At 36.1% G+C, this 27255-nt stretch overlaps 1 protein-coding gene across 4 annotated transcripts in view; it reads left to right on the forward strand.

Moving 5' to 3' along the window:
* Positions 1-27255, forward strand: part of pcsk5b (proprotein convertase subtilisin/kexin type 5b) — a 522800-nt gene that overhangs the window by 227067 nt on the left and 268478 nt on the right. For all 4 annotated transcript variants that reach the window (XM_028802364.2, XM_028802367.2, XM_028802368.2 and 1 more), the window contains exons 8-9: positions 12918-13130; positions 21177-21277. In XM_028802364.2, coding sequence (XP_028658197.2) covers positions 12918-13130; positions 21177-21277 — 314 coding nt within the window. The remainder of the gene's footprint in view (positions 1-12917; positions 13131-21176; positions 21278-27255) is intronic.

The raw sequence follows: 27255 nt of genomic DNA on the forward strand, positions 1-27255 counted from the left end.
ACATGCTCATTTTGTTAAATAATATGGAGTATTCCACAATTCTTTTCAACAATGGGAGGTACACAGATTATAACTGTAATTAATCTATCTAATGCAGGGGTGGGCAAAGTCATTCCTGGAGGGCTGCAGTGGCCACGAGTTTTTGTTCCAACCCAGTTGCTTAATTAGAAAACAATCCTTGCCAATAATTACATTTCATGGCTTGTTAGTGCTTTAACTCTTGATATGTCAAGTCATTCTCATATCCTAGATTTTTTTTCCATTCTAAGGATATCATCCAAATAATTTGAAGTGTAATTGTCAATCCTTCACTTTTTTCTCTTCTCTTTCCTTCCAAGTATTTAATTAAACCAAATAATAGTGCACGATAAATACACATAGGTGTGAAGGGTAACAAGCAAAATGGATAACTGCTGGTTTCTTTTGTCATTTGCATCTTATTGCTAATAAGGAGCAATTAAAAACTGAGAATGCAGCTGTTTAAGAGTTAAATAAGCAATAAGGGTTCAAAATCTTAATGAGGAAGATAACTAAAATGAAGCAGAAGTGTTTCTAGTGCATCAAGTGCTTCTTATTAAGCAATTGGGTTGGAACAAAAACCTGCAGCCACTGCGGCCCTCCAGGAATGACTTTGCCCACCCCTGATCTAATGTATGTAATGTATCTGAAAGAATGTATCCAAAATCATCTGTTATCTAATAGCTAAAAAAATATTCTGTTATCCAAGCTGAATTAATTATGCAGTTTCTGTATTGAGGACTAAATTTAAGTCTAGAAACGGAAAGCTCTCTGTTTATGGTGCCAATGCAAGAGATTTCAGATCATGTACTATCTCTGGGAATGGAGTAATAGAAGTGTGACAATCCAAAGATTACCTGTTACACACATGACCAACTCTTCTAGGGCTTTCATTAGCAATGTGGTTAACATAGTCAGCCTGTGATCATGGAAGGACAGAGGTTTGTGCTATTTAGGGACAAGGATAATATATTTTCCTTTGAAATGAGGTTTGCCACTGTTCTGATGAACATTACAACAGCTGTAATAGTATCTCACCAACCTTTCACCACAGTGGCCGAGGATCCAGATGCCATTTAGTCCAGGTTCATTATTAGTTGGGGTTGAATTAACCGCTTAAAAACATCCTGTACTTAAAAGGTTATTGTAGCAGTTGGTCAGATACCAAATCATACCTATTAAAGTAGATGTATGGGTCGCTCTTTAGATAAAGAGAGATCATTGACGTGCTCAACCCTAGCAGACCTTCTTTTAGTCAGCATATTCACACTCATCATGATTTTAATTTCTTGTTTTGGTTTTCTGTAATTTATTTGCTCAGATTTCTAATCAGTTTAATTTTTATGTTAACTCTTTCAGGGCTGCTGATGACTTTTGTCAAAATCAGGGGTATAGGACGGTAATCGGCCTGTAAACTGAGACAAAACTCGCCCTTACTTTTTAGTTCGACTCTCTTTGCTTTAAGGAAAGTTACATAGCTTTGTTGATTTGACCTCGATTCCCTGCATGTGCAGAAGTAGTGAAGAGCAAACAGCCTCAAAAATGGCATCAACGTCTGGTGAGACTAAAAAAAATGTGCAAAGCGAAATACTCCATGGACGTTTTCTGTATCATCACTGAATCGGACTCTGACTTTTCAGACTCTGAGTTTGATGCAAGTGATCTGGAGATGGAGATCAAAAATGAAATTGAGGTACCAGCATCAGCCTATTGGTCCCCAGTTGATTGCGGTGCTGAACACGTTCATGTAGCTGATATGCTTACAGCAGCGTTCTCCTAGGTGGACCACCACTTATGATGACAAGAGGTACAAACCATATTGCATCACACAGCGACTGCCACTATCGCCCACCTGCTGTGCGAAGGAAGAGAGGTAACTGGCCCGCCATGCATTCCCGCTGGCCATCGAGCTGTCTCTGCACAGCCACTGCTGCCAGAGATGCTGAACAGGCACCAACAGCAGCCACAGCACATAGCGACAGACGTTTTTATGCGACTTACGTGTGAAACTAGTGCATCGTGTGCTTTTCAGAAAACTACGTTTTTTGGAAAAGATATTCAGCCCTCAAAGAGTTAAAGTAAAATTTGTTAATTATGCTCGTTAAATACGAGGATTGAACTGTTTTCTACTTTGGAGCATATGTGACCAATAACTACTTTTTTTCTTTTTAAAAATATATACAGTCGACCCTTGATATACGACCGGCCTGACATGCGAACAACTTGGTTTACAACCAAAATTTTTGTTTTGAATTACGACCAACGTCTTGCGTTACGTCCCGAATGTAGTCACGTGTGTCCTATTGTGCGATTATAATCAAACAACCGAGAGCGTTCGTAAGCGTCAGTCGGAGCCCAGATACATGTGTTTGTGGATGTAATTTTGGTCAGTACAGTGATTTATGTCATTTATTTCGATAATTGCTAAGGAAGGAAGAGAAGGTAGCGAAGGTAAAGAAAGCAATCACAATTGAAACAAAGAAGGAAATTGTGCAGAAATATGAGAGTGGCGTTCGTGTGACCGATCTCGCTAATATGTACAGCATGTCAAAATCCACCATCTCGACAATTTTACAAAGAAAAGATTTGTATAAGGAGGCTCCTTCCAAACAATAACCACCTTCCATTTCATTCTCCTCCTCCCTTCCTGCAACTCAAAGATGTCAAATTAAATGGTGAGTACAGTATGAAATTGTTGTTTCTGGTAGGTTAGGCACTTTTTGGTTAGTAAATTAGAAAAATTATTGGTGTTTTGGTAAATTATGCACATTATACAACCCTTTTTTATTATGAAAAGGTTAAGTAAGTGTTGCTGTGAATTTCCCATTGGAAATTTGTGAATTTCCCATTGGGATTAATAAAGTATCTATCTGTCTGTCTGTCCGTCTGTCTGTCTGTCTGTGAGAGGTTCGGAACGCATTATGGGTATTTACATTATTTCTTATGGGAAAAATAGTCTTGACTTACAACCAACTTGAGTTACAACCAGCCTTCGCGATCGACTTGAGTTCGTAAGTCAAGGGTCCACTGTATTTGCTTCTTTGTTACACAGATGTTTGTTCTTGTGAACGAGTATAAAACACTTAGGATTATCTGGGGGTATTACATCCAGGTTTTTGGGATGTGTTTTCCAGTATTTATGCAACTTTAATAACCATGTAAGTAATATAACCAATAACATAAAACACAACATACTCTACACCTTTAGTAGATAAGTGGGAAAGAGAAAAAGAGAGTAAAAAGTCTAGTATATCAGCTTAAAAGCAGCTCTTAAAAGAATAAGTGCAAATCCAACCATTTCATTCATTAGCTTTTCTCACACTTTTTATGATCCCAGTGTATTGTGGTGTCAAATACTTGAACAGCAAGATTATTATTACATATCCACATGTCTAGTCAGTGACAAAGTTGAAATTTGTAGTGTAACAGCATTAGGTCAAAAAAAGTTCATTGGCAGCAGAAGCAAAACACTGAAGGGAGTGTGCAGCTATCTGGATTCCAAGCCAACTTGCACATTGGCACACAATCAATACAAACAGAAAATGTTGCAAGCATGCCTTCTTATTTTTTCAGAAGAATAGCAAAATAAGCAAACAACTCGAAAACATAATCACAGAGAACAACTGTGACTTCTGGGCTTATCCTACAGTCCTGTTTCTTTTTGTTCTGGACTATTCTTGTCACCCACTCCTGAGTTTTTCTTTTACTGGGTACAAGAAAGAAAACAAAATGAATTTCAGAAAGGAATAATCTTAGCTTTACACTACAAACATTCTGTTAATCTTGTAATATGGATTGTTATTTGATCAAGAAACGAATGATCTACAGAGGAATGTCCAAGCAGCAGAGATTTAATGATTTAATCAAAAATAAGAATCTGTACTGAAACAGAAACATTAAAGACTCAAGCCTGCCACACACATTCAAAAGGTCAAACTAAACTCAAAGTCAATGATGAGAGCTAAAAACTGGAAATCTTTTATTAAAGACTTTTTGTGCTTTGAAAATTGTTGGAACTGTGACGTCCAAAAGAACAGTAAAATAAACAAAAAATAAATTAACATAAAAAATATATTTTTGGAATTCTGACATAAATGAACTTGATGATGATTAGCTGCTGTACATGGCCACTCATTCAATTCCCATATCATCAGGCTTGTGAAAATCTGGTGTTACTGGTGATGCACAGCCTTTGAGTAAACTTTGGATTGTTAAGCAGAGTTCTTACAGATTATGTCATCTTCAGCAATGGGGAATCTTTTCTAAATCCATGAACATTTATATTTTGCTATGACCAAGATTCACATGGGTCTGGCTTGGCATTGTCCAACTGTGAAAACATTTAGAGTGTTCAGGGTTATGACCTTTACACTCTAGGGCATGAAGTGTTCTGTATACAGCTTGCCTTTAAATCTTCTAAGGAAGTACTGGCTGATGTGTATTCCTTCTTTTTTGATTTAGTGTGTTACAAGTTTGTGATGAGTATTCTGTTTAATTTGTTTCATAAACCTAATCCTGTTTCACATTGTGCTTCATTTTGATGAGTTTTAGGAGCTCAGCAAAATGATGATTTAATTAAAGCTATTGGTCAACTTCCAGTGGGATTATCTTGTACATTTCTTCTCTGTCAATGAACCAGTCTTAGGATTTTGACTCTCAAAAGTTGGTTAAAATTTATTAAGTGTGTTTATGCATTGATCCCTCTAACTATGCCATTGAGGTTTAAACTGTAGTGGGAGAAAACCTTCCCCATTGTGGTGTGTTTAATACCCTGCACATTTGATCATAGCTCAACAGCAAACTAACTTACTGATACCTGACATTGGAAGAACTGTGCAGTCACTTTAACTGCAACTAAACTAATATGCTTGATAAGTTATCAGTTGATGTAAGCTGTACTGCTGGATGTCATTGGTACTAAGTTTATTCCCATAAAAACGTTAGATTAAGAAGAATTCAGAAAAAAACAAAATGCAGGCTAGTCACTGGCTACTGACTATTAACTTGCCCATGTATTTTGGCTTTAGTTTAAATATTTGTTATTTAGTTACCCCTTAAATAGAAATCATCCCAGCTCACCCAGAACAAAGTACATCACTGTACTTGGTTGCATTTATCACTGGGTAGGTTCCTTATACGCAGAGTAGAATGTTATTTGTACAAACATTTCAGCAGGTGTCTCCCAACATTTTATAGTCCACTATTATATGTAGGCAGAGGTCATCACCATTTATTATGGACTCTTGTGTCCCTGTAGGTGGCTTCTTCAGGACTTTTTTCTTCCTAGTAATCATAAACAATTTAGATGTGTGCAGTGAAGGCTTAATCTTTTACCTTATAATTCTACCCTGCCCAAAGTTGTCTCACCATGAAATGATTGACTTTCTGAAGGTGACTTTTTTGGGATTGCTAATTGGATATAGTCTACGTTTGTATTAATCATGGCAGGAAAGACAAAAAGTCTTTACAATCCACTTTATCTGTGATCCAGAGATACCTTCCATCCTACCCTTATGTTTCAGGGTCTCACTAATTGAGAACACCTGACATAATATTGTTGTTGTTTACTTCAGTTGCCCATCTGCCTTTCCATGATATTTCATGCCCATTCAAAATGATGGCGAATGCATTTTTTTTTTCTTCTGATATCTGAAAAATTAAACTTAGTCTTTGAGTTGTGAAGTTTAGCACAGAATTCCACTTTGGCGTTTCATAGGTTACACTGCACAACAAAGTTATTGCTTCTTGAACATTGTTGGGTGTTTCTTATATATATATATATATATATTTTTTTTTTTTTTTTTTTTTTGGGTGCTGATCATGAATATCACATCAAAATTTACCCATCACCCACTGGCGGTTCACTGCCGAAATTCTTATCAGATAAAGGGGATTGTCAGAGAAGGACTGGAACAGAAAATTTCTCTATATGCAGATGATATGGTCTTATATATATCGGACCCAGAAAACACTGTCCCTGCTGTTTTAACAGCACTAACAGAATTTCAAAAGATATCTGGTCTTAGAATTAATCTGAATAAAAGTATACTCTTTCCAGTGAATTCACAAGCATATAATATTAGATTAGACACCCTACCTTTTACCATAGCAGATCAGTTTAAATACCTAGGGGTAAATATCACAAGTAAACATAAAGCTCTTTATCAACAAAATTTTGGCGTCTGTATGGAAAAAATTAAGCAAGACTTGCATAGATGGTCAACCCTTCATCTCACTCTAGCCGGAAGAATTAACATTGTTAAGATGAATATCCTCCCTAAACTTCTCTTTTTATTTCAAAACATTTCAATATATATCAATAAATCGTTTTTTAAACAGTTAGATTCAATAATAACCTCATTCATTTGGAACTCAAAACACCCACGTATCCGAAGAGCAATTGAATGTCCTAATCAGCCTTCAGCAATGAGACCCATGACACATGACGACAGTCTTCCAATTCCGAGACCACCAGACGATTGGACCTTAGACAAACCAGATGAAGAAACTGCTATGCAGGATACTGACAGTGTCATTGACCTGGATTTTGAACCGTGCTCATCAGGTGATCCACATCTGATAAACACAGTCCGAATTGAACGATTTGGTCAGAGATTTGGGTCTGTCAAAAGCAAAAGCTGAGCTGCTGGGTTCGAGACTGCAGGAATGGCGTTTGCTGTCACCAGGTATGAAAATTTCTGTGTTTCGAGGCCAACATCATGATATAACCAGATTTTTTGCACAAGTCGACAGTCTCTGTTTCTGTTGTGACATTGAAGGATTGTTCTTGGCCCTGGGTTGTGATCACAACCCGGAAGAGTGGCGTCTCTTCATTGATTCGTCAATGTTAAGCTTGAAAGCTGTTCTGCTACACAATGGCAACGTTTATCCTTCAGTACCTGTTGGCTATGCAGCACACATGAAAGAAATGCATGAGAATATAGAATTGTTGCTGAAGCATGTCCAGAATAGCAGGTACAACTGGAATATCTGTGGAAATCTTAAAGTTGTTGCTTTGTTACTAGGACTGCAGCTTGGCTATACAAAGTACTGTTGTTTCATCTGTCAATGGGACAGCTGTGCCAAAGAGTCGCACTATTCTTGACAGAACTGGCCACTCCATAAAAAGTTAGTTCCAAGACAGAAAAATGTGGCACATGAATTGCTTGTCGACCCCGCATAGATATTTTTGCCTCCTCTTCACGTAAAACTGGAACTCCTTAAGAATTTCATGAAAGAACTGAAAAAGGAAGGCGAAGGTTTTCTTTAAGACAGATGCTCCCAAGAATAACTGACGTCAAGATCAAAGAGGGTATTTTTGTTGGCCCCCAGATCAGACATGAGTGACAAGCGGTTTGAAGATTTGTTAGTTGGGCCAAAGACAATTGACAATTTTCTGGGCAAATACAGAGCCCCAAACTACATTCAGCTGGTAGACAAACTTCTCAAAGCATACACGACAATGAAGTGCAACATGTCACTCAAGATTAATTTCCTCCACTCATACTTGGACTTCTTCCCCGCAAATCTCGGTGCTGTCAGTGACGAACACTTTGAAAGGTTTCACCAGGACATTGCTACGATGGAGAAACAATACCAGGGCAACTGGAATCCGTCAATGCTTGCTGACTACTGTTGGACACTGCAACGTAATACACCAGACATTGAATACAAAAGAAAATCAGGAGCAAAACACTTAATTCTGTTGAATTTAATAGCTTATGCGAAACATAAACGTGACTAAATACGTTATTGTCAGTAAATATATAAATGTCCATTTCTCAGAGTTCATACGTGTTACAGCAAAACCAAAATTATATTTGTGCATACCCAGTAGGTACCTTTCACAATCAGCAAAAACTTTTCACGAAGCAAGACTTTTCAAAAAACTTGTTGTGCAGTGTTATTAGTATATATCTAAGAAATTGTTATATATACTTTAAAAAATACAAGTAATCTGCCCTGGATACAATTTTAGAAATCTATATCTATTTAGAGAAGTAACAGGTACTGTAGACTAATGTGCCATATTTTAGTAAATGTACCTTCACATTGTAAAGTGTTTCGATAATAGTGCTATAGCGCTTAATAATGGACACCTATATGAATAGTAAAGGACTAAGTAGACCTAAATTTATACTGAGCTCTGTTAATTAGCTGAAACTAAAGTAGGAATTGTAACAGCTGAGTCTTTGACCCATTGGGTACAAAAGGAGATTTTTACAGTAAATGATTTTTTGATTAACCCAACTTGCCAAATGAGTCACTTTTTTATATGATTGACCTCCATGAATTTGTAATAATTATCTCCCCATCTCATTTTCTGCAATTGCCATTAAAAAAAAAAAAAAAACTCCTATTGGATCCTATCATCCATGACTTTAAAATTAAACAGTAATAGAAATAAGGTTAACAGCTTTTTAAAACAGCAAAAAGAGGGCGTAACCTGCAAATTTGTAGGTCTGGTTATAGGTGGCAGAAAGTAGCTAACAAGATATATACAAGCATGACTAGAACAGCTCTTTTTTAGAAATATTCACTCGAGAGTTTTTAAAAATGAATTTTTATATGTTTTTTATATGTTTTTTTTTATTTGTTTTTTTTTTCTTTTGGCTATGAAAAGCAGAAATTATTTAGCTCAGTTGTCTTAGAAAAAATATCATAAAAAATAGTGCTAGTGCATATTCATAAAACAGTACCATTCTGTTTAATTATTTTAAGCAGATAAGTAATTGAGTTCTCGTACACCTGCCTAAGGAACTTGGTTATAATCTGAACTAAACATTTAAGGTACAGGTAAGCGTGGGCCAACTTGAAAGAGAAAATTTTTATTTTATTCCTTGTTTTCTCCTGTTGAAGCTGTACTTTATTTTAAATTGTATACAACAGCCTGGGTTCACTTCTTGTTCATGTCCATGTGGGTTTTCTTCCTACACCACAGAGATGTTCAGGTTAGTCTGCCACCCGGTATTCTAGGCATGAACGGCTGTACATGTTGGGTGAATGACCCCTGTGATGGACTGGTATCCTGTCAAGGGTTGGTTCTTCCTACACACCTGGTGCTGCCAAGTTAGGTTGAATAATTAGAATAAGTGAGTTCCAAAGTAGAATGATTGAATGAATAAATGAGAGATGATGATGTATAGTGTAAACCTTTTCTATGCTTTATCTGTGCATCAATCAGAAAGATTCATATGGTGGCAGTATATTAAACAAATACTGTGACCCCAAAGAACATATAGTACCATTGCAAAGTCATATTTTGAACTTTTAAATGCAATCTGATTTAATGTATTGAAAAATTATGCAGGTTATTATAATGTTAAAGTAAAACACTATTTTAAACCAAATGTATTGAAAGGCATATTTGTCACAGGAAACAGTACACTGTCTGTGAAATGGAAAGGACAAATAAATAAAGAAATAAAGCCAAAACAATCACATAATCACATGATCACAATGGTAAGGGAGACCCCATAACAAGGTGCTCTTAAGGATAACTCCTTATAGCTCTGTGTTTCTTCATTTTCAACTGTATTGTACGTTCAGTTGTTGTATTAATACAAATAAACATGTCAACATCATCTTATAAACATATAGCCTTCAGAAACAGAACACACAGACTAAGGCATTTTTTCTTTCAGAAACACTAATACATCAACCAGCTCACTGGACAGACCTTTTCTTGATGTGGCTTGCATGGATTTCCTAAAGCAAGACTGACTCACAAAACATACTGAAAGGAATATTGTTAGCATATATTTGGCAGACAGCTTTATTTAGAGCAACCTGCAGCACCAGATTAACTTACAATAGTTTTGACATTTTAAACCATTGCAGCACAGGCTGTTTACATCACTTTGTCAGAATGACAAAATACAACAAAAGGTGGATTTAAACCTGCACATTCAGCCCTGCACTGTAGTACTGTCTTCCATTATGACAAAATTATATTAATAATTGTGATGACATTTGACACCTCATGGATTTGGGTATTTAACTTAAAATACCTTCCACCCACATTTCTCAGGCGAAAATAAAAATTAACGCTATTGTTTAAATGAAGTTAATGATTCTTTTACTTTAAGTTACAGTAGAATCTGTTCTTTTGCTGCATGTTTTCCTATGGGAAGGATAAGTGTTTCACCTAATGTATTACACATTTGCCTGCTTTCTGTTTAACTGTGTTTTAATATACTGTTGAAATTTTATATGTAGAAACCATATCTTGCTTTGAGTTTTTCCTGAAATAAAATCATGACTAGTGTATATGCTACTTATAAATAATGAACAAGCTATTTGATCAAATCATTTTTTTTTTAAATGAACACTGAATCAAGAAATTAATATTCACACTGCTTAGTTAACTAACGTAGTGCAAATATTAATATTGTATTAGTCTCCCAGAATTAGAATGTGTGATCAAAAAAAGTAAAATAGTCCATCCCTATGTAGTCTTTTATTTTTTTTTAGCATTTCCTGACTAAATTTTTGGCTATTCTCTTCATTTCTTATTGGGGAGATTATAGCTGAAATCCTACTCATGAATAGATATTTTTTCTTTTCTGTCAAAAAAAACTAGAGTGGCCCTAAAGAGATGGTCCATCTCCATCTGCAAGTTGTAAATGGTCTTAAACAAATCTATTTTTAACACAAAATATGCCCTAAGCTACTATGCCCTTACCTAGTTGTCCATTGGTTGATGAGGCCATTTAGTCGATACAAGTAAAGGGTAATTCCGAGCCTGGCGTTTTAGGCCTAACCCATTGATGGTCCCTCTGTCTCTCTCTCTCAGCTTTCAAAAACCCTGAGCAGACTACATTAATACTACTGCAAAGTTCAAATTGCTTTAAGGAATGCATGTATCTGAAAATGTTGTTCTTTACATTTAACTCTTTGCTTTTTGCGGACCCTTCTCATCTTTCATTATTATGTAACTTCTTCTAAGTGTATTCTTCCCATCTTTTCCTCATCTCTTTCACACTTGCTACACACATTCCATCTGTTTTCTGTAAAACGTTTGGCAGTGACTCCTGTCAAGTTTCTGCAACTCATCACAACTTTCTTCCTTAGAATTCCTCTTTAGCTTTATTTACACTTTCTCTGTATTTCTCTGCTCAACTCCTTATATGTACAATATGGTTATGGTCTGCTCCTTCCATGTTCCTTACATTTCTTTTTACCCTCTTCTTTTCCAATATTTCTACTTTCTTCCATTTCTGCTTCATTTCTTGCTCCTTTTTGCAATATAATTCATTTGCTGCTTCAAATATACTTTATATATTTCCACATTTCTTCTAGATATTCTTTCAGTTCCTTACTTACCATCATAAGATGGTATCTCTCCTCAATCGTTTTCTTTCTTCAATGTCCTCTACTTTATCCACATTCCACATATTTCTTGAGAATTTCCTAATTATCTTTTTGAGAGCTGTTCTGGTTTTCACGAACACTGTGATCAAAACACCTTTTGTTGTCTGATCCATTATCCATGCCATGTCTTATCTTTGAGCATTTACCCTATTCTTGAATCTTTCACTCATCAGTATGTAGTCAGTGTGGTTTCTTGTTTCTCCATCTGGTTATATCTACGTGTCTTCTACTCTCTTTCTACTGATTCAAAGTATTTGTATGTATAATACAGTACCTACAAAACTCTACCAGCTTCTTTCCATTATAATTTCTACTGCCTAATCCAAATGGTCCAATAATTCCTATTACCCTTCCATGTCCTACTTTAGTGTTACAATCTTATCAGTAAATGTCTTACTCACTCTAATTACCTTCTGCTGTAGTTCTTTAGTAATATTTCTCTTCTTCCTTTGCATCTTCATTTAGGGCATTTATTTAAAACCTTACTGTGCCCTGTATTGGCTGGGATTGGCTCCCCTGTGACCCTGTGTTGGGATATATCGGGTTGGATAATGGATGGATGTCATACATGTTCCACTTTAGCTTGATGACTATAATCGTCTCTGAGCAAGCATGTTAGTAGGCCAGAGACTTCATACTTTTATGATTTAAGCTTAAATCCATTTTTCCTGCTTTCTTGTTTTCCAGAATAAGTCACCTTGTATTTGCAATCTGATCTTATAATTAGTTATACACTCTCCATTCTCTTTTCAATGTGTTTCAACTCCTCACCTTTCATATTCAACTATCATATTCTCTGTCTCTTGGATCACACAAGTCAACTTTCTTGGTGCTAGTAAATGCCTCACATTCTATATGGCAACATTTTAAAGTTGTACTGTATCTAAATGCTGGATTCTTTCCTTTTTTAGGGTTCTTCCCCCCTTTTACTCACCTTCTTTTGCACCAGTAACAGTATGACAGTATGGGTTCTCCTGATGCTTCATAATTCGCCGATTGGGACAGACTGTGATTACCTTGCTTTCTCTGACCTTCCTTTTTCCAAACTGATTTCTTTGATAGTGTATCACCATGATTTTTTTTCCTTAGGGTTTGAGGATATGTCAGGGACCCCATTCCCTCACGTTTTCAGAACGTATGTCATTATCTGCTTTCCACATGTCATTCTGCCATTGACACTTAAGCGTTCTCTTGTCTTTCTGACTACTGCTAGGTTGCTGCCACTAGCAGGTGACTGAGTCCCTTTTTTCTGGCTCCCACCCTCCACCCTTTCAGGCATGGTTGAACTTTACAGTATTTACTCTCACCTGCATAGCTCATTGGGTCTCGGAGGCATGCAAGCCTTCTACCACATCAAGGGAGGGAATGTGTATATAATGGCTAGGTAGTATTGGGTGATTAACAGCAAGAAAAAATCACAATGATATTTTTATGCGTGTACTGTATATTGTTTATATTCACTAGTAATAGATTGACTGTTGTTGTATTCCTTTTTTCATTACTACAGAAATATTTTTGTTTTACAGGGAAGAAAGGGCTTGGGTTCAGTCTTTGTCTGGGCCTCAGGTAATGGAGGGAGAAGTCGAGATCATTGTTCCTGTGATGGATACACCAACAGTATCTATACTATATCTATAAGCAGTACTGCAGAAAGTGGAAAGAAGCCTTGGTATCTGGAGGAATGTGCTTCCACACTGACTACCACCTTCAGCAGTGGGGAAAACTATGATCGAAAAATAGTAAGTTTTCATTTTTACTTTAGGTAACACATTGCAACAAAAATGTATATTTATTTGCAGATCAAGAACAACACTATAAGATGTAATTGTAGTCTCAAGTAAGAGATAATCTGGTATCCTGTTTCTCAAGGTGGCAAAAAAACTTCAGGAGTCAGGAAAAAGTATAGACGCTCTAATCTCAGTCTTGATAAACTTTCTGTTTGACAGATAGTTGTAGCCTGGTGGCACACTCCTGTCATGTTTAATCTTTTCAACAACTTTCCTGTTTAATGATCAAAAAGGACAGCCCTTCAGCACTTATAGAGCTATCAAAGCTTTCTGGTAACATTTCTACATTCCCATCAGTGGAAACAGCAAAGGTATGCAGTAGCTTCATATTTCAGTCACATGATTTTTCCCCACATTAGGAAAGTTTAAGTGTGCTGAAATGTTAAATCAGACCATTTCTGTGGGAAGCTCATATTCATTTGAATTTAGGTTGTTCAAAAAGTTATGGAAGGCTATATTTTTTCTTAAATAAAAATAAGTCAAGTATTTAAGCAATAATTTATAATTTCCTGCCATGCAATATGAAGCTGATAATTTGCTATTAAGAAATTTGCAGCATTGAGCGGTTACATTACTGTTTAGTGCACTGTTTTAAAGCTATAATTATTCCCAGCACTGAAAAATGCATTAAGGAACATTTAATGGAGGATGTTCAGAAAACTTTTATTTTATCTTAATTGAGTTTACAGGGTTTATTAAAATGTTTCTTGTTATCCATTATAAGGTAAATCCTATTTATTTGTCATGTTTTTATGGCTTTTTTTGAATTGATTTCCTGCAGTTTATTCACCCACTTTATAGTCAGCAATATTTATGGAAGAAACTTTTTTAAATAAAACTGCTTGTGCAACTTGCCTCATTTTGTATACAGGACTGTTCACAATTCCTGCACAACCTGAACATGAACTTTGGTGCCTCTTCTCAAACAAACTGCAGGGTTCAAGCCTCTTACCCAGTCAAGCTGAAGGCAGACTCGCATAGCCCAGATAACTGTTTGGGCTTTTGACTGTCAGTCTTTTCAGTTTCAGTTAATTGGCTCACACATATATTCTTCATCATAGTGGCTGTGGGAGTGGTAGGGGGTGTGATTTGCTAGCTCTGATATGGTTGAGGTTGACTGTCTTAGCCAGTGTTTTTGAGGAAATATTCCCATATCAGTTGGAGCAGTTTTGTTGTTCACAACATATACATAAGAGAAATTTTACTACCGGTACTTCCAAATGCTCCAAGTCATGCAACCAACAAAACAGTGACTGTTGTCACTGAGTCGTATTATGCTAACATTGCAGATGGCTCCTATAGCACATTTCATGAAGCCATGCTAAGGTAACTGAACCCAGCTAATTACACACCTGAAACAGACTACCAAACTTTCTGCTTAGTGTATTTTGGATTCTTCTGTTTTGTAGGGAAATAATCATCATCCAGTATTCTTTGTGTATCTTGCCACATTCTTTGTTAATAGGGATGGCTGACTATTAAGTCTGTGCTATACAGTGTATATATTTTTTAATTTCATTTATGTTGTGAATAGGTAATGTGTACCTTAAAGAGAAAAGAAATGGATAAATTCATAGCACTTTGTTGTTTGAGATTTTATATATCCTTAGATGAGCAACGTCAGTTGACTTGGGTTCAGGAGCCAAACATAGAGTTGCTGGAGATCCATTAATCACTCTACCCTTGATCTCTAGAGACTTCTGAAAGTATGTAATTCATCCTGTTAATATATCTAAGCCCTCACCATTGAGCGGGGAGATCTTTGTTGTAAAGTTTTCCAGTCCTATAGGCCACACAAGATCCCCCATGTCAGTTCATCCTGTAATAATTGCAGATTCCAGTAGGTTTTTGACATCCTTGTGCAAACATGTAGTAAACTGTGCTTCTAATTTGTATGCACCTTAATGTGGGACAGTACCTTATCTTGCATAATAAACCAGGCACCTGCTAATCCTTCTGGGTTTATGTTCTCCCTTGGCCAATTTAAATTTAGTCAACTACCTTATATGTGTACATAAATAAAGCATGTAATTAAAATATAGTTGCTAGTGTAGGCTGGGTTTAAGGGGATGCCATGGTATTGGGTAGTCATGGCCTCCCACTCCCAAGGATGCAACAAGTTGCTAAAGTAAATCCCCAATGAAGGGTTGTTTTTTGGACAGAAGTAATGTAAATATGTTGATAATCAACAAATATATTAATTAAATCCATTCTACCTAAGCAATTCTCTCTTGCATGCCACCTGCCTTTAAAACTGTACAGAATGGTTCTCAGTTTAAGTCAAGAACTGTATAAGTCAAAAACTGAAATCTCTTATTTTTAAAAGTATTCAAACCCATTGCTGTGGCACTCCGGATTATGGATTTCCATTGCAAAACTATACAAATTAATTGTGTATACGTTCTTTTACACACTATATCCTTTTATTTTCTCACAGTGTTGTGCACTGGGAGTTTTCTTTTTTTTTTTTTCAAGAACGCCCAACAGGCACTGCATAACACTTGAATTCATGTGCAGACACTTTGATTGATGACACAGCCTCTCGAGAACTGAAGGCCTGAACATCATTTCACAGTTTCAGCTGTTGGTGGTCTTTGACCTTCACCTCTGTGTATAGGATTTCAGGAACAGCAAGTGCCCTCTGACATTGTACTTTCACATGCAAGTTCCTTTTCCACACACTGGTAACTTAAGAAACAAAGTATCTTGGCTTCTGTTGGCAATTTCCCGCTGCTCCTAAAAATTTATGAGCAATTTGTACGTGCCCTGTCTTTTTTGTAACAATTACAATTAATATACTTTGCAAATTAATTTGCTACACACAGAAAATATTTTGTAATGTGAAAAATTAGCACAGGTTTTCTATTGTTTTATTTTAGGGATATACAGTTCTGCTTAATAAACTGTTTTAAAGGGATACTTTGCACTTTGATGTTAGTTCAGTAGCACTGAATTCAATTTCTAAGCAAATTTTGACTGTGTTTTGTTCTGTTTTATTTTTGTTTTCTTGTATTTCTCAATTAATATTATGAACATTATTATATTGACTAGCAATGCTTTTCCTTTTTTCTCTTTATTTTTGTCAAACTAAGCTTAGATTGTCACCTAGTTGTTTATTTTAGTGTATACTGATCATCCTTTTTTCTTACATGAGTAACATTTCTTAATATTATGGAAATATTTCATAAATTAAAATAAATAACATAATAAGGAAATTGGCAGTGCAGTGGTTTGATGCTTCTGCCTCACAGCTCCAGAAGGCGAAGATTTAAATCTCTGTTTGGTCACTGTTTCCACAGAGATTTCACATTTGTCTGTGTCTCTGTGAGCATTCTTTTTCTTTTCCTGTTTTATTCAGATGTACTTTCAAAATCCTAAAGACAAGCAGGTCAGGTTATTCAGTGAGTTTAAACTGACCCGGTGTATGTCCATGCGCCCATATAGGTTATGGGGGTTTCGCAAGCTTACAGATCCCACATCACTAGACTTAAATTAAGCAAGTTTAGATGATGAAAAACAGCATGTCTTTATAATATCTGTAATGCCAGCTTCCACTGCAATGACAACATCCTGGAGTTTACTTTTTTTTTTTAGAAATGCAGTCAAGTACATTAACCCAAAACCCACTTCCTAAGTCTTTTTAAAAGCTACTTAATCATGTTCTTATATCGTAATGATAAAATCAATAAGTCTAACTCTTAAATACTCTGTCTTAATTTACCTTCCAGTTACCATGCTATCCAGGTATTTTGGTGAAAACCTTAACAATCTTCTCACTTACATCTATCTCAATTGTTTATTCAGTGCCAGTATTAAAAGTAATATTATCTCCTATTTTAATGTAATTCATATGTATGTTCCCCTTTCATTACCTTGGTGAACCTTATAACAATAAACTGAGTAGTAACACAAAGTTAATTATGTATTTTATGCATTATCCATCCATCCATGATCTATAAATTGCATCTGAAAATGATCAATATAAGTTCCTCTTAACATGAGGCCATTCGTCATTTACTCTTAATTATTTCACTGTTTTATAACTTGTTTCATGCTGTCATTTGACTTCCCCTCATAATATTGTTGTTAAGTTGTAGCATTGCTCATGCTTAAAGTATTTTTTTTTTTTTTTTTTAGCATAATTGGTACAAGCCTCTGCCAATACTTGTCATTTTAGTTATGTGTTATACTCTCTTGACACAGAAACTCTCAGAACCAGCTTGCGTATTCGGGCTCGTTTATACGTCACACTCAGAACGCGTACACGCTCGCATCATGGCTGCCACGCGTTCCCAGCGTTTATTTGACGCATCCTCAGAAATTAATGAGACATGCTGCGAGTTGCAGTACCAGTAAAAAGTCGGGGGGCGCAGTGTGCTAAAAGTTGGAATGTGACATCAGAGTCTCTGTTTACTATCTACATGTGACAGAAAGCTGCTTTGCGGATCCTACGAGATCGATGTGCACGCTTCAATGTTTGATGAATGGTTTGATGTGGTAAAACAAAATGCCGACATGCAGATGTATTTGTGGTGCTTTTATATTCAAGGGTTGCATATTCCTGGTCGTAATGACACGATACATTTTAAAAGTCTCACATACCATCTTTTGTGCCGTCTTTTGTTTTTTTTTCTGGGGCTTCCTTCTGACCTGACAGCAGCGGCAGACAGCAATAGATCACCACACAGAACACATTAAACGTATGATATTCCAACTCTCTGCACATTTAGACTCTTTAGATTTATACTTGATATCACATTCATGATGAAATGCAATAAAGTATGTATGTTACATTTTACAGATAAATCATTAATTTCGTTTAAATAAGGAACACTGTTAATAATTACAAACATGGATGTGACACGGTGGCAGAGCGGTAGCACTGCTGTCTCGCAGGGAGTCACGTTGCTGGTATTCTCTGCCTGGAGTTTACATGTTGTTCCTGCTGGATTTCCACAGTGTGCTCCGGTTTCCTTCCCAAGATATGCAGATTTGGTGACACTAAAATGACACAAGTGTATGTGAGTGCTTGAATTCACCTTGCGATGAGCTGATGCCCATCCAGGGATTGTTTCAGCCTCGTGCCCAATACTTGCTGGATTGGACACATCCCTGGATTGATGGATTTAATCATTAAACATCATTTTCAGAGATATTGCAGAAAGGTGTCATCGGAATTAAATGGGTGTTCCAGGCAATTCACAACACAGCAAAGCCAAACCTGTTCTCACTGTGATGATATCTTGCACTGCCGCCTGGTGGATTCCTCCAGATTTATGTAAAGTACACGCGTTAAGTATAAACAGTAAAACGCTTGTGCAGCAGGAGTGTCCGCTGGAGCATGCGTAGCGTGAAGTTCAAACCTGACCTTAATTTAGCTGGCATGTGTGATGAATTTATATGTAATATAGTGGCCACTAGAGGGTGCTCCAGCCACTTAAACCCCAACACAAACAGAAGTAGACACACGTTTTGCCACAAAGCACACGTCCCCACAGCAGCACAGTTTCATAAGCAGCACACTGCACTAATACACAGTCCTCCTCTCTTCCCTTTCTCTTCCTCCTTCCACCTCCACTCCTCCTCTGGCAAGCTTCATCCTCTTTCACCCCCACTCTGGCTCCCAAAGTGAAGTGAGGCTGTTCCTTTTATGCTGCTACTGGGAGTTTTCCAGGTGGCTCGTTAGCCAGATCTGGAGTCTCAGGTGTGGTGAAAGCCCAATGTAGCAGGGCACTCTAACCTCCACAGCTCCTCCTGGTAGCATCTACGGAACGCAGCAGGGCTGCAGCAAACTCCCATGAAGCCTTGTGGGAATCCGAGGTGCTGCTGCAAGCCAGGGAGGCTGCCATCTAGCATTTCGGGAGGCAGCAGTGTCTTGTGCATGTCTGCTTCCCCAATCCTTCCAATACATTGGCCTCTTGGCTGGGAAAGGGCCATAAATAAATAAATAATTTATGTATTTTTTTTAATCATTGAGTAAAATTTGTAATTATACTAGGATATCCACATGCTAACAACCAATTTCTCCATTGAGACATTCTCATATATGAAGTTCCATGATATATACTATATGTAGCATCTGTCCCTGTTCTTAATCCATTTCACTTTTCTTGGAATAAAAAAATTCTTTGAAAGCCGCAGTATTTCATTCCTTTGCTCATTTCCTTTTTAATTTAAATGTATCTTTGTTATTCCCATTTAAAAAGGACATTCTTTTTTTTAAATACTCAAATACAAAAATAACAATAACCAACATAGAAGTCAACTTTCACCTCTGTTAAACAACCCAGAGCTTACAACATTCACATTTTCCAATAGCGTAGCATGTGGACAAGTGAAGGTGTTGTTATTATTAGTGTTCTAATTAGCCAGTATTTTATTTTATTATGTAGTAAAAATGTCAGCTTCCAGTTTATCAAAATTTGTAACCTCTACAAAACAAACTTGATTCACATCTTCAGTGCCACATAGCAATGCTCTCTTTGTATCCACTGCATCATTTGTGTATCCTTAACATAGACAGCACAGCTTTCCTCCAGTTTGCTTAACTTGATAAGCTGTCTGTTATTCTCTATCCTCCTTGCTTAACTTCAAGATATTCTGAGTGCATCATAAGATTTGAATTTGAAAGCTGTATCTAATACTTCCTTTACTTTATTCTACAAAATAATTTTTTTCCTAGATACTGTTTCCTGGGCATTTTTCCCACATTTTTCTTTCTTTTTATCTGCACATTTTAATTATAATAATGACAATAAAACTAAGATTTAGGTTAAACCTCTTGTCGAGTATTGCACAGATACTAAAATTAACTAATTTTCCTTCTGTTATAACACTGTTTTTTGGTTTAATAGCATTTCCAATTAGAAACAAATAGCTGTAGACTCTACTCTGCTATGAATGTAGTCATTAAAAGTAATGTTTTTGTCTAATGAAATCAATTTAGTGCTGAAAAGAAAAGGAGCAGTACATTGTGGGCTTAAAGCCTTGCTATCATTTGAACAATGTTTTCATTATCGAATGTTCAGTAGATTTTGTCCAGGTGCACTAGTCCTCTTCTGCATTCCAAAGATACTTTGTGAGATTAATTGACATCTTTAAATTATCCCCATCCTAAGTATGAATGAATGTTTCATGATAGATAGATGACTATTCTAAGGTTATTCTTGCCTTAGGTTCAGTGCTGTCAAGTAGACTGAAGCTTCAGACTCAGTGAATTATAATTTAAAATAGATTGTTGGATAAAAAATAAAACATTATTCTGTTAAAAATGTACACATTTGAAAAGGGAATTTCACAGTGGATAGATTTGCAAGCTCAGAAGTCATTTTAAGCAAAGAAATATATTTCTTGGTTAAAAATCAAAGTTAAGATGTACCTTGGTATTATTATTAAGTACTCTTTGTCAAACATAGCAGACGTTAGGGCTGTAAGAAAATTCTAGAAATTTAGCACTGGATTTAATTTTAATACAGTGGTTTATGTTTGCAGAATTGAACTCCCTAAGTTTTAATACCTACAAATGACACTTTGTCTATTGATTGATGTGTGACTTGGAGATTTCCAAACTTGATGATGTTGTAGAGCTTTGCTTACTGGTTTTCTTTTCATTCTGTTTCTTAATTAGATGTCTGCCATGTAAAGGCAATAGTTGGCTAGCTTGAAAACCAAATCCAACAGCTACATTATGCCTCTGTACTGTTGTTGGAATGTTCTGAGTTCAACTGGCTTATATCAAAGGGTGACATTACAACACTGATATTCTCAATGATCATTCAGTCAGTGTGAAACTTGTATAATCATTCTCAAAGCAAATCTGCAGCACATGGTATATTTTATGTTAATTTGTTGACATTTGAATGCCCTTTTCCTTTCACATTTTAACATAGTTCTACATTCCCTACACAACATATTGTAAAATAATTTGAACAAAATATTAAATTATATTTTGCTTGAAACCAAAAGTATTCATTTTTTTTTTATTTGATTTCTTTTCAGGTTACAACAGACCTTAGGCATCGCTGTACTGATAGTCACACAGGAACATCTGCCTCGGCACCTATGGCTGCAGCAATCGTTGCTCTCGCTTTAGAAGCAAAGTAAGCTTTTTATCCTTGTCATCAAAGACCTTTCTTTTTCTTTCAACATTGCTGAATGTTTTTTTTATTTTATTTCTTCTGTGAATTTTTGCAGATATCAGATTCTGTAGCATTTCACAAAAGTAAGAATTGTCTTCATTTGCAGATCAAATAAACATACACACATTTAGAAATCACTTTCTAATAAATGTGGGATGACTGGCTTCCCTGTAACCCAACAACTGTGAGTTCAAAAGAATAACAGCAGACATGGTACCTTTGAACAGGATCTGAGTACAGAAGAATAAATAGAGAACCTGTCAATAAGAATTTTGGGCCACCATGAGATGCCATGAGAGCAGCTGCAGCTTTTTATGATTGAAGTACACCACAACAAGATTGTCCATTTGCTTCATTTATTTTATTCATATTTGAGCGATACTCTTTAAAAATATTAGAATTCTCTAAATAATTGTACTCCACAGAGGGTAATTATAGCTTTTTTCTATGGTTTTTATGAATGTTTCTGATACCAGCCAAATCCTGTCTGTCTGTCTGTCTTGCGTATATTGCATGACATTGTAATTAAAAAAAAAAAAAAAAAATTTTTCTTCCTTAATCTTTTTTTAAAAGCTCTTCCAAGATGTTTTGAATCACCATTTAATACTTTCCCGTTTATATACTGCCATTGGATAGAATTATGTTTTTTAAGATAAAGCTACTCACTGTATGTTTACTATTATAATACACAGTTGCAATTTTAGTTTGTTTGCTCTTCAGCCTACATTTAATAATAAACTGTGATCCGCAATGTGTGTCATCTTATTTTTACTAAGACGGATTTCTTTTAAAGTAAACTCATTCACTTAACCTTTCTTTCTTTCTTTCTTTCTTTCTTTCTTTCTTGTTAACCTGATTTCTAACATATTACAAATTTTCATATTGTTCAATAAAGAAGACACAGTTTTCTTTATTTTTAAAATTGTCAGGCCAAGAGCATGTGTAAACAAAAGCCGTGGTCAATATCTCTGGAAAGTTCACCCAGTAATTTTCATTGTCATTACCTGGTATTATGTCTTGGAATCCAGTAGTCAATTTCTTAACATTTCTGGATCAAGAGATCCAAGTGTTATGATAAACGTATTTAAAATACACAGATTTTAACAGTGAAACACAAATTGGGTGAAGATGAATTTAAGTTTTCAGCTACCCAAAGACCTTTTTCAGAGAAGCTCAGACGTTAGTTTGCTGTACAAGTTTGTTAAGTTAGGCCTCAATGCTCTCACACAGCATTCAGCCATGCAATCTCCACTTTATAACTCCTTTTACATTAATGCATTGAAACCGGAGGTGGGCTCTGTTGCTTTTCTAGCTGGCAGATATTTTTTTTTCTTGCTTGTTAATGCACAAATGGTTACACACTACACTGGTGTGGACCCTTTAAGTGTTTCATCCATGTTAATGTAATGGTTTAAAACCCTTTATTTTTTCTGTAATATAGAGATTACTTGGGTATTCATTGTCTACTAATGTTATTTAATTTAAGACTGGTAAATGCAGTAGGTAGTTAGCTGTCTTTTGTCATAAGGCTTCCCAGTTGCCAGTGTTTTTTTCTTTTAAGTGGTAATTTAAGGAAGTGGGCTTGTATAATAATTATAATGAACCACACAATGTGGGTATGTGTTTGGTGGGTATGGGGCTTTAAGTAAACATTTTTGATAATTGTAGATGGAGTTGAATTTCTTTCCCTGAGTTTGGACCTGTTTCAGTTGGAGCATTTTAAAGAAACTGTTGCCCAGCCGTGTAACTTGAAGCCAATACATGTATCTGATTTTAGCTATTGCATTGTGATCTGACTATTGTTAAGAACTGGATTTGTAAATTACTCTAATGGTTATTTAAGTGTGGAAGTGGTGAGTTCTGGTTTTCAGGGCATAGATCTGACTGCTTGGTAAAATCATAAGTAGTGATATAACAAGTTAAAGCAGTTATGCAAAAGTCTGATCTTGAAGGGCTGCAGTGGCTACAGGTTTTCTTTCCAGACTCTTATCTTATTTTGTGACCAACTACTGCTTGAAAAAATAGACTTCTTTCTCTATAATTTTAACTGACTTGCTTTGCAAGACTCCAATCTCTTATGTTTTTTAATTCTATAATTACAATGACTTTGATGGGTTCTTGCATCTAAGGTAAGCTTAATTAGTTTCAGATTGTTCTGCTTGTTTTAAAGTCTTCACTAGGGATGACCAATTTTGTAACTTTGCCCTGTAGCACTTGTTCCAAAACAGTCACTTAGTCTGATGTTTACTTGATTATGTTGCCCTCGTTTGTAAGGTGCCTTGGATAAATGAATAAACATAAATGTACACTGTTTATTTTTTTCCTTAACTGACAGCCAAATAAAACTGACATGCAGTTTTGAGACATCAGATGATCACATTAATCAATGAGACCTCAAACTCCATTTCTAAATTAGAAGCCATTGAATGCTGTTAATGAAACATTTTTAATTCCATGGCTTATGGGTACTCTCATTCTGCCACACCAGTCTTTTACAAAATTGTTGAATTTCCTTTTCTGAGGTAATTCTGAAAATGTTTTGTGAACTGCATACAGTCATATGAAAAAGTTTGGGAACCCCTCTTAATTCTTTGGATTTTTGTTTATCATTAGCTGAGCTTTCAAAGTAGCAACTTCCTTTTAATATATGACATGCCTTATGGAAACAGTAGTATTTCAGTAGTGACATAAAATTTATTGGATTAACAGAAAATATGCATCATAACAAAATTAGACAGGTGCATAAATTTGGGCACCCCAACAGAGATATTACATCAATACTTAGTTGAGCCTCCTTTTGCAAATATAACAGCCTCTAGACGCCTCCTATAGCCTTTGATGAGTGTCTGGATTCTGGATGGAGGTATTTTTGACCATTCTTCCATACAAAATCTCTCCAGTTCAGTTCAGTTTGATGGCTGCCGAGCATGGACAGCCTGCTTCAAATCATCCCATAGCTTTTCTATGATATTCAAGTTGGGACTGTGATGGCTATTCCAGAAAATTGTACTTCTCCCTCTGCATGAATGACTTTGTAGATTTCGAACTGTGTTTTGGGTCATTGTCTTGTTGGAATATCCAACCCCTGCGTAACTTCAGCTTTGTGACTGATGCTTGAGCATTATCCTGAAGAATTTGTTGATATTGGGTTGAATTCATCTGACCCTCGACTTTAACAAGGGCCCCAGTCTCTGAACTAGCCACACAGCCCCACAGCATGATGGAACCTCCATCAAATTTGACAGTAGGTAGCAGGTGTTTTTCTTAGAATGTGGTGTTCTTCTTCCGCCATGCAAAGCACTTTTTGTCATGACCAAATAACTCAATTTTTGTCTCATCAGTCCAAAGCACTTGGTTCCAAAATGAATCTGGCTTGTCTAAATGAGCATTTGCATACAACAAGCGACTCTGTTTGTGGCATCAGTGCAGAAAGGGCTTCTTTCTGATCACCCTGCCATACAGATGTTCTCTGTGCAAATTGTGCTGAATTGTAGAACGATGTACAGATACACCATCTGCAGCAAGATGTTCTTGCAGGTCTTTGGAGGTGATCTGTTGGTTGTTTGTAACCATTCTCACAATGCTGCACATATGCCGCTCCTGTATTTTTCTTGGCCTGCCAGACCTGGGTTTAACAGCAACTGTGCCTGTGACCTTCCATTTCCTGACTGCATTCCTTACAGTTGAAACTGACAGTTTAAACCTCTGAAATAGCTTTTTGTAGCCTTCCCCTAAACCATGATACTGAACAATCTTTGTTTTCAGATCTTTTGAGAGATGCTTTGAGGATCCCATGCTGTTAGTCTTCAGAGGAGAGTCAAAGGGAAGCACAACTTGCAATTGACCACCTTAAATACCTTGATATACCTTGATACCTCATGATTGGACACACCTGTCTATGAAGTTCAAGGCTTAATGAGCTAATCCAAACAATTTGGTGTTGCAAGTAATCAGTATTGAGCAGTTACATGCATTCAAATCAGCAAAATGACAAGGGGACCCACATTTTTGCACAGCCAGTTTTTCACATTTGATTTAATTTCATACAACTAAATACTGCTTCACTAAATCTTTGTTCGGAAAACACCCCAGTACTCAGATGTTCCTAGGAAATGAACGACACACCAGTGTTACCTTTTAGTTGCAGGTAGCGTAAATTACTATGCAGGCTGAGAGGGGTTCCCAGACTTTTTTATATGACTGTATAATCAGTGTTTCTCTACCCTTCACCTTTTTTTCCAAATATTATATTTAAACAGATGTTTTATGATGTCCACAAAGGAATAAATCAGATCAGGTTAGCTTCTCATGTGTAGGATGGCTTAGTATCTCATTATTATTTGACTTCTAATTAAAGAAAAAAAATTAAGGGTTCAGAGTCTTTTTAAAAGCAAGTCAGTTACAATTAAAGCAAAAAGAGTATGATTTATTAGGAATAGTAATTTGGTGCTAATGAAGAAAGTGTTTGGAACAAGACCATTTTTGTATGATTATTTTAAAATAAAAATATAAAAACTAATTAATTATGAATTAGATTATTTATTTATAAAAGCACATTTAAAACAACAGAGGTTGCGCCAAAGTTCTGTACAAAAAAGCATTAAAATATACACAATACAAACAATCATCCAAAAGCAGATTAATAAAACAACCAATTTTAAAATCCACCACAATCCCATCTTACACAGTGAAAGACAGAAGAAAACAAGTAGGTCTTAAGCTGACTTTTAAAAACCTCGATAGCGGATGAAGACCTGATGTGCAGAGGCATGTCATTCCAAAGCCTAGGAGCAACAACTGAAAAAGCTCGGTCTCCCCTTGACTTCAGCCGAGATCTTGGCACTACAAGAAGCAGTTGTCCAGATGACCTCAGTGCTCTTGGTGGCACACAGGGGTGAAGGAGGTCACAGATATTTTGGAGCAAAACCATGCAAGGCTTTAAAAACAAACAACAAAATTTTAAAATCAATGCGACACTTCACCGGTAGCCAGTGGAGAGAGGCTAAAATGGGTGAGATGTGATGCCTTTTTCTTGACCCAATCAAAAATCTCTCTGCAGCGTTCTGAACCAGAATTAATCAATACTTACTAAGGAGGCCAGTTCCTATACATTTGCAGGTATGGCTTTAGTTAAGGCAGCTAGTGAAGATCTATTCTCTTCATTAAATATTCGGAAGCCATCAAGCTGTGGACTTTCTGGAATGTAGCTTCATAAAACAGAACAAGAATAATAATTAATCCTCTGCATATAAAAGTTTTTTGTTAGAATGTTTAATGAGCAGAACCTGATTTAATTTCACTAATGAAATAAATAGCCCCATGTTTAATGTAATCATTGCTTGGTTTTGGCATTGATCTCTGTGTGCATCTCTTAAATCCCCATTTTCCAGTAAAGGTAGCTTGTGCCTGTTATTGCAGTATAGAGTACAAGTCAGGAACCAGTCCTGATAACATGTGAATTGTCCTGAGAAAAGCCACACCACCATGAGGAAAATGCAAACATTTCAAACAGGTGGTAACTGTGCTGGTAAACAAATTTTGGTCTTTGCAACTGTTGGATGATGATGCGAACTTTTACATTAGTGTGCTACCTATATTATATTTGATCTGTATGGTAAAGAAAGCACACTTGGCATGTTTCTCCAAATTATTGACATGATTAATAAGGGCTGTTGGCTATTTCTAGTATAATGTTTAGACAGACAAGTCTATTGCTAATATGATTTAATGCTGTAGAGCTAGTAATACACGTACAGTACATAGAAAATATGGTTTATCCTTTTCTGTGAGTTCTTCCCTTTCCTCTTTACCATTTTTGGCACAATGCAAAGTAAAATTCACTCATGTAGTAATAGAAGATGGAGATCAGACAGCTGTCTGATTATAAGTTTCATATACAGTTATCATAAAAAAAATCAACACCTGCATGAAGTGTTTTA

Source organism: Erpetoichthys calabaricus, chromosome 5 (genome assembly GCF_900747795.2).
Source record: "Erpetoichthys calabaricus chromosome 5, fErpCal1.3, whole genome shotgun sequence".
Taxonomy (NCBI): Eukaryota; Metazoa; Chordata; class Cladistia; order Polypteriformes; family Polypteridae; genus Erpetoichthys; species Erpetoichthys calabaricus.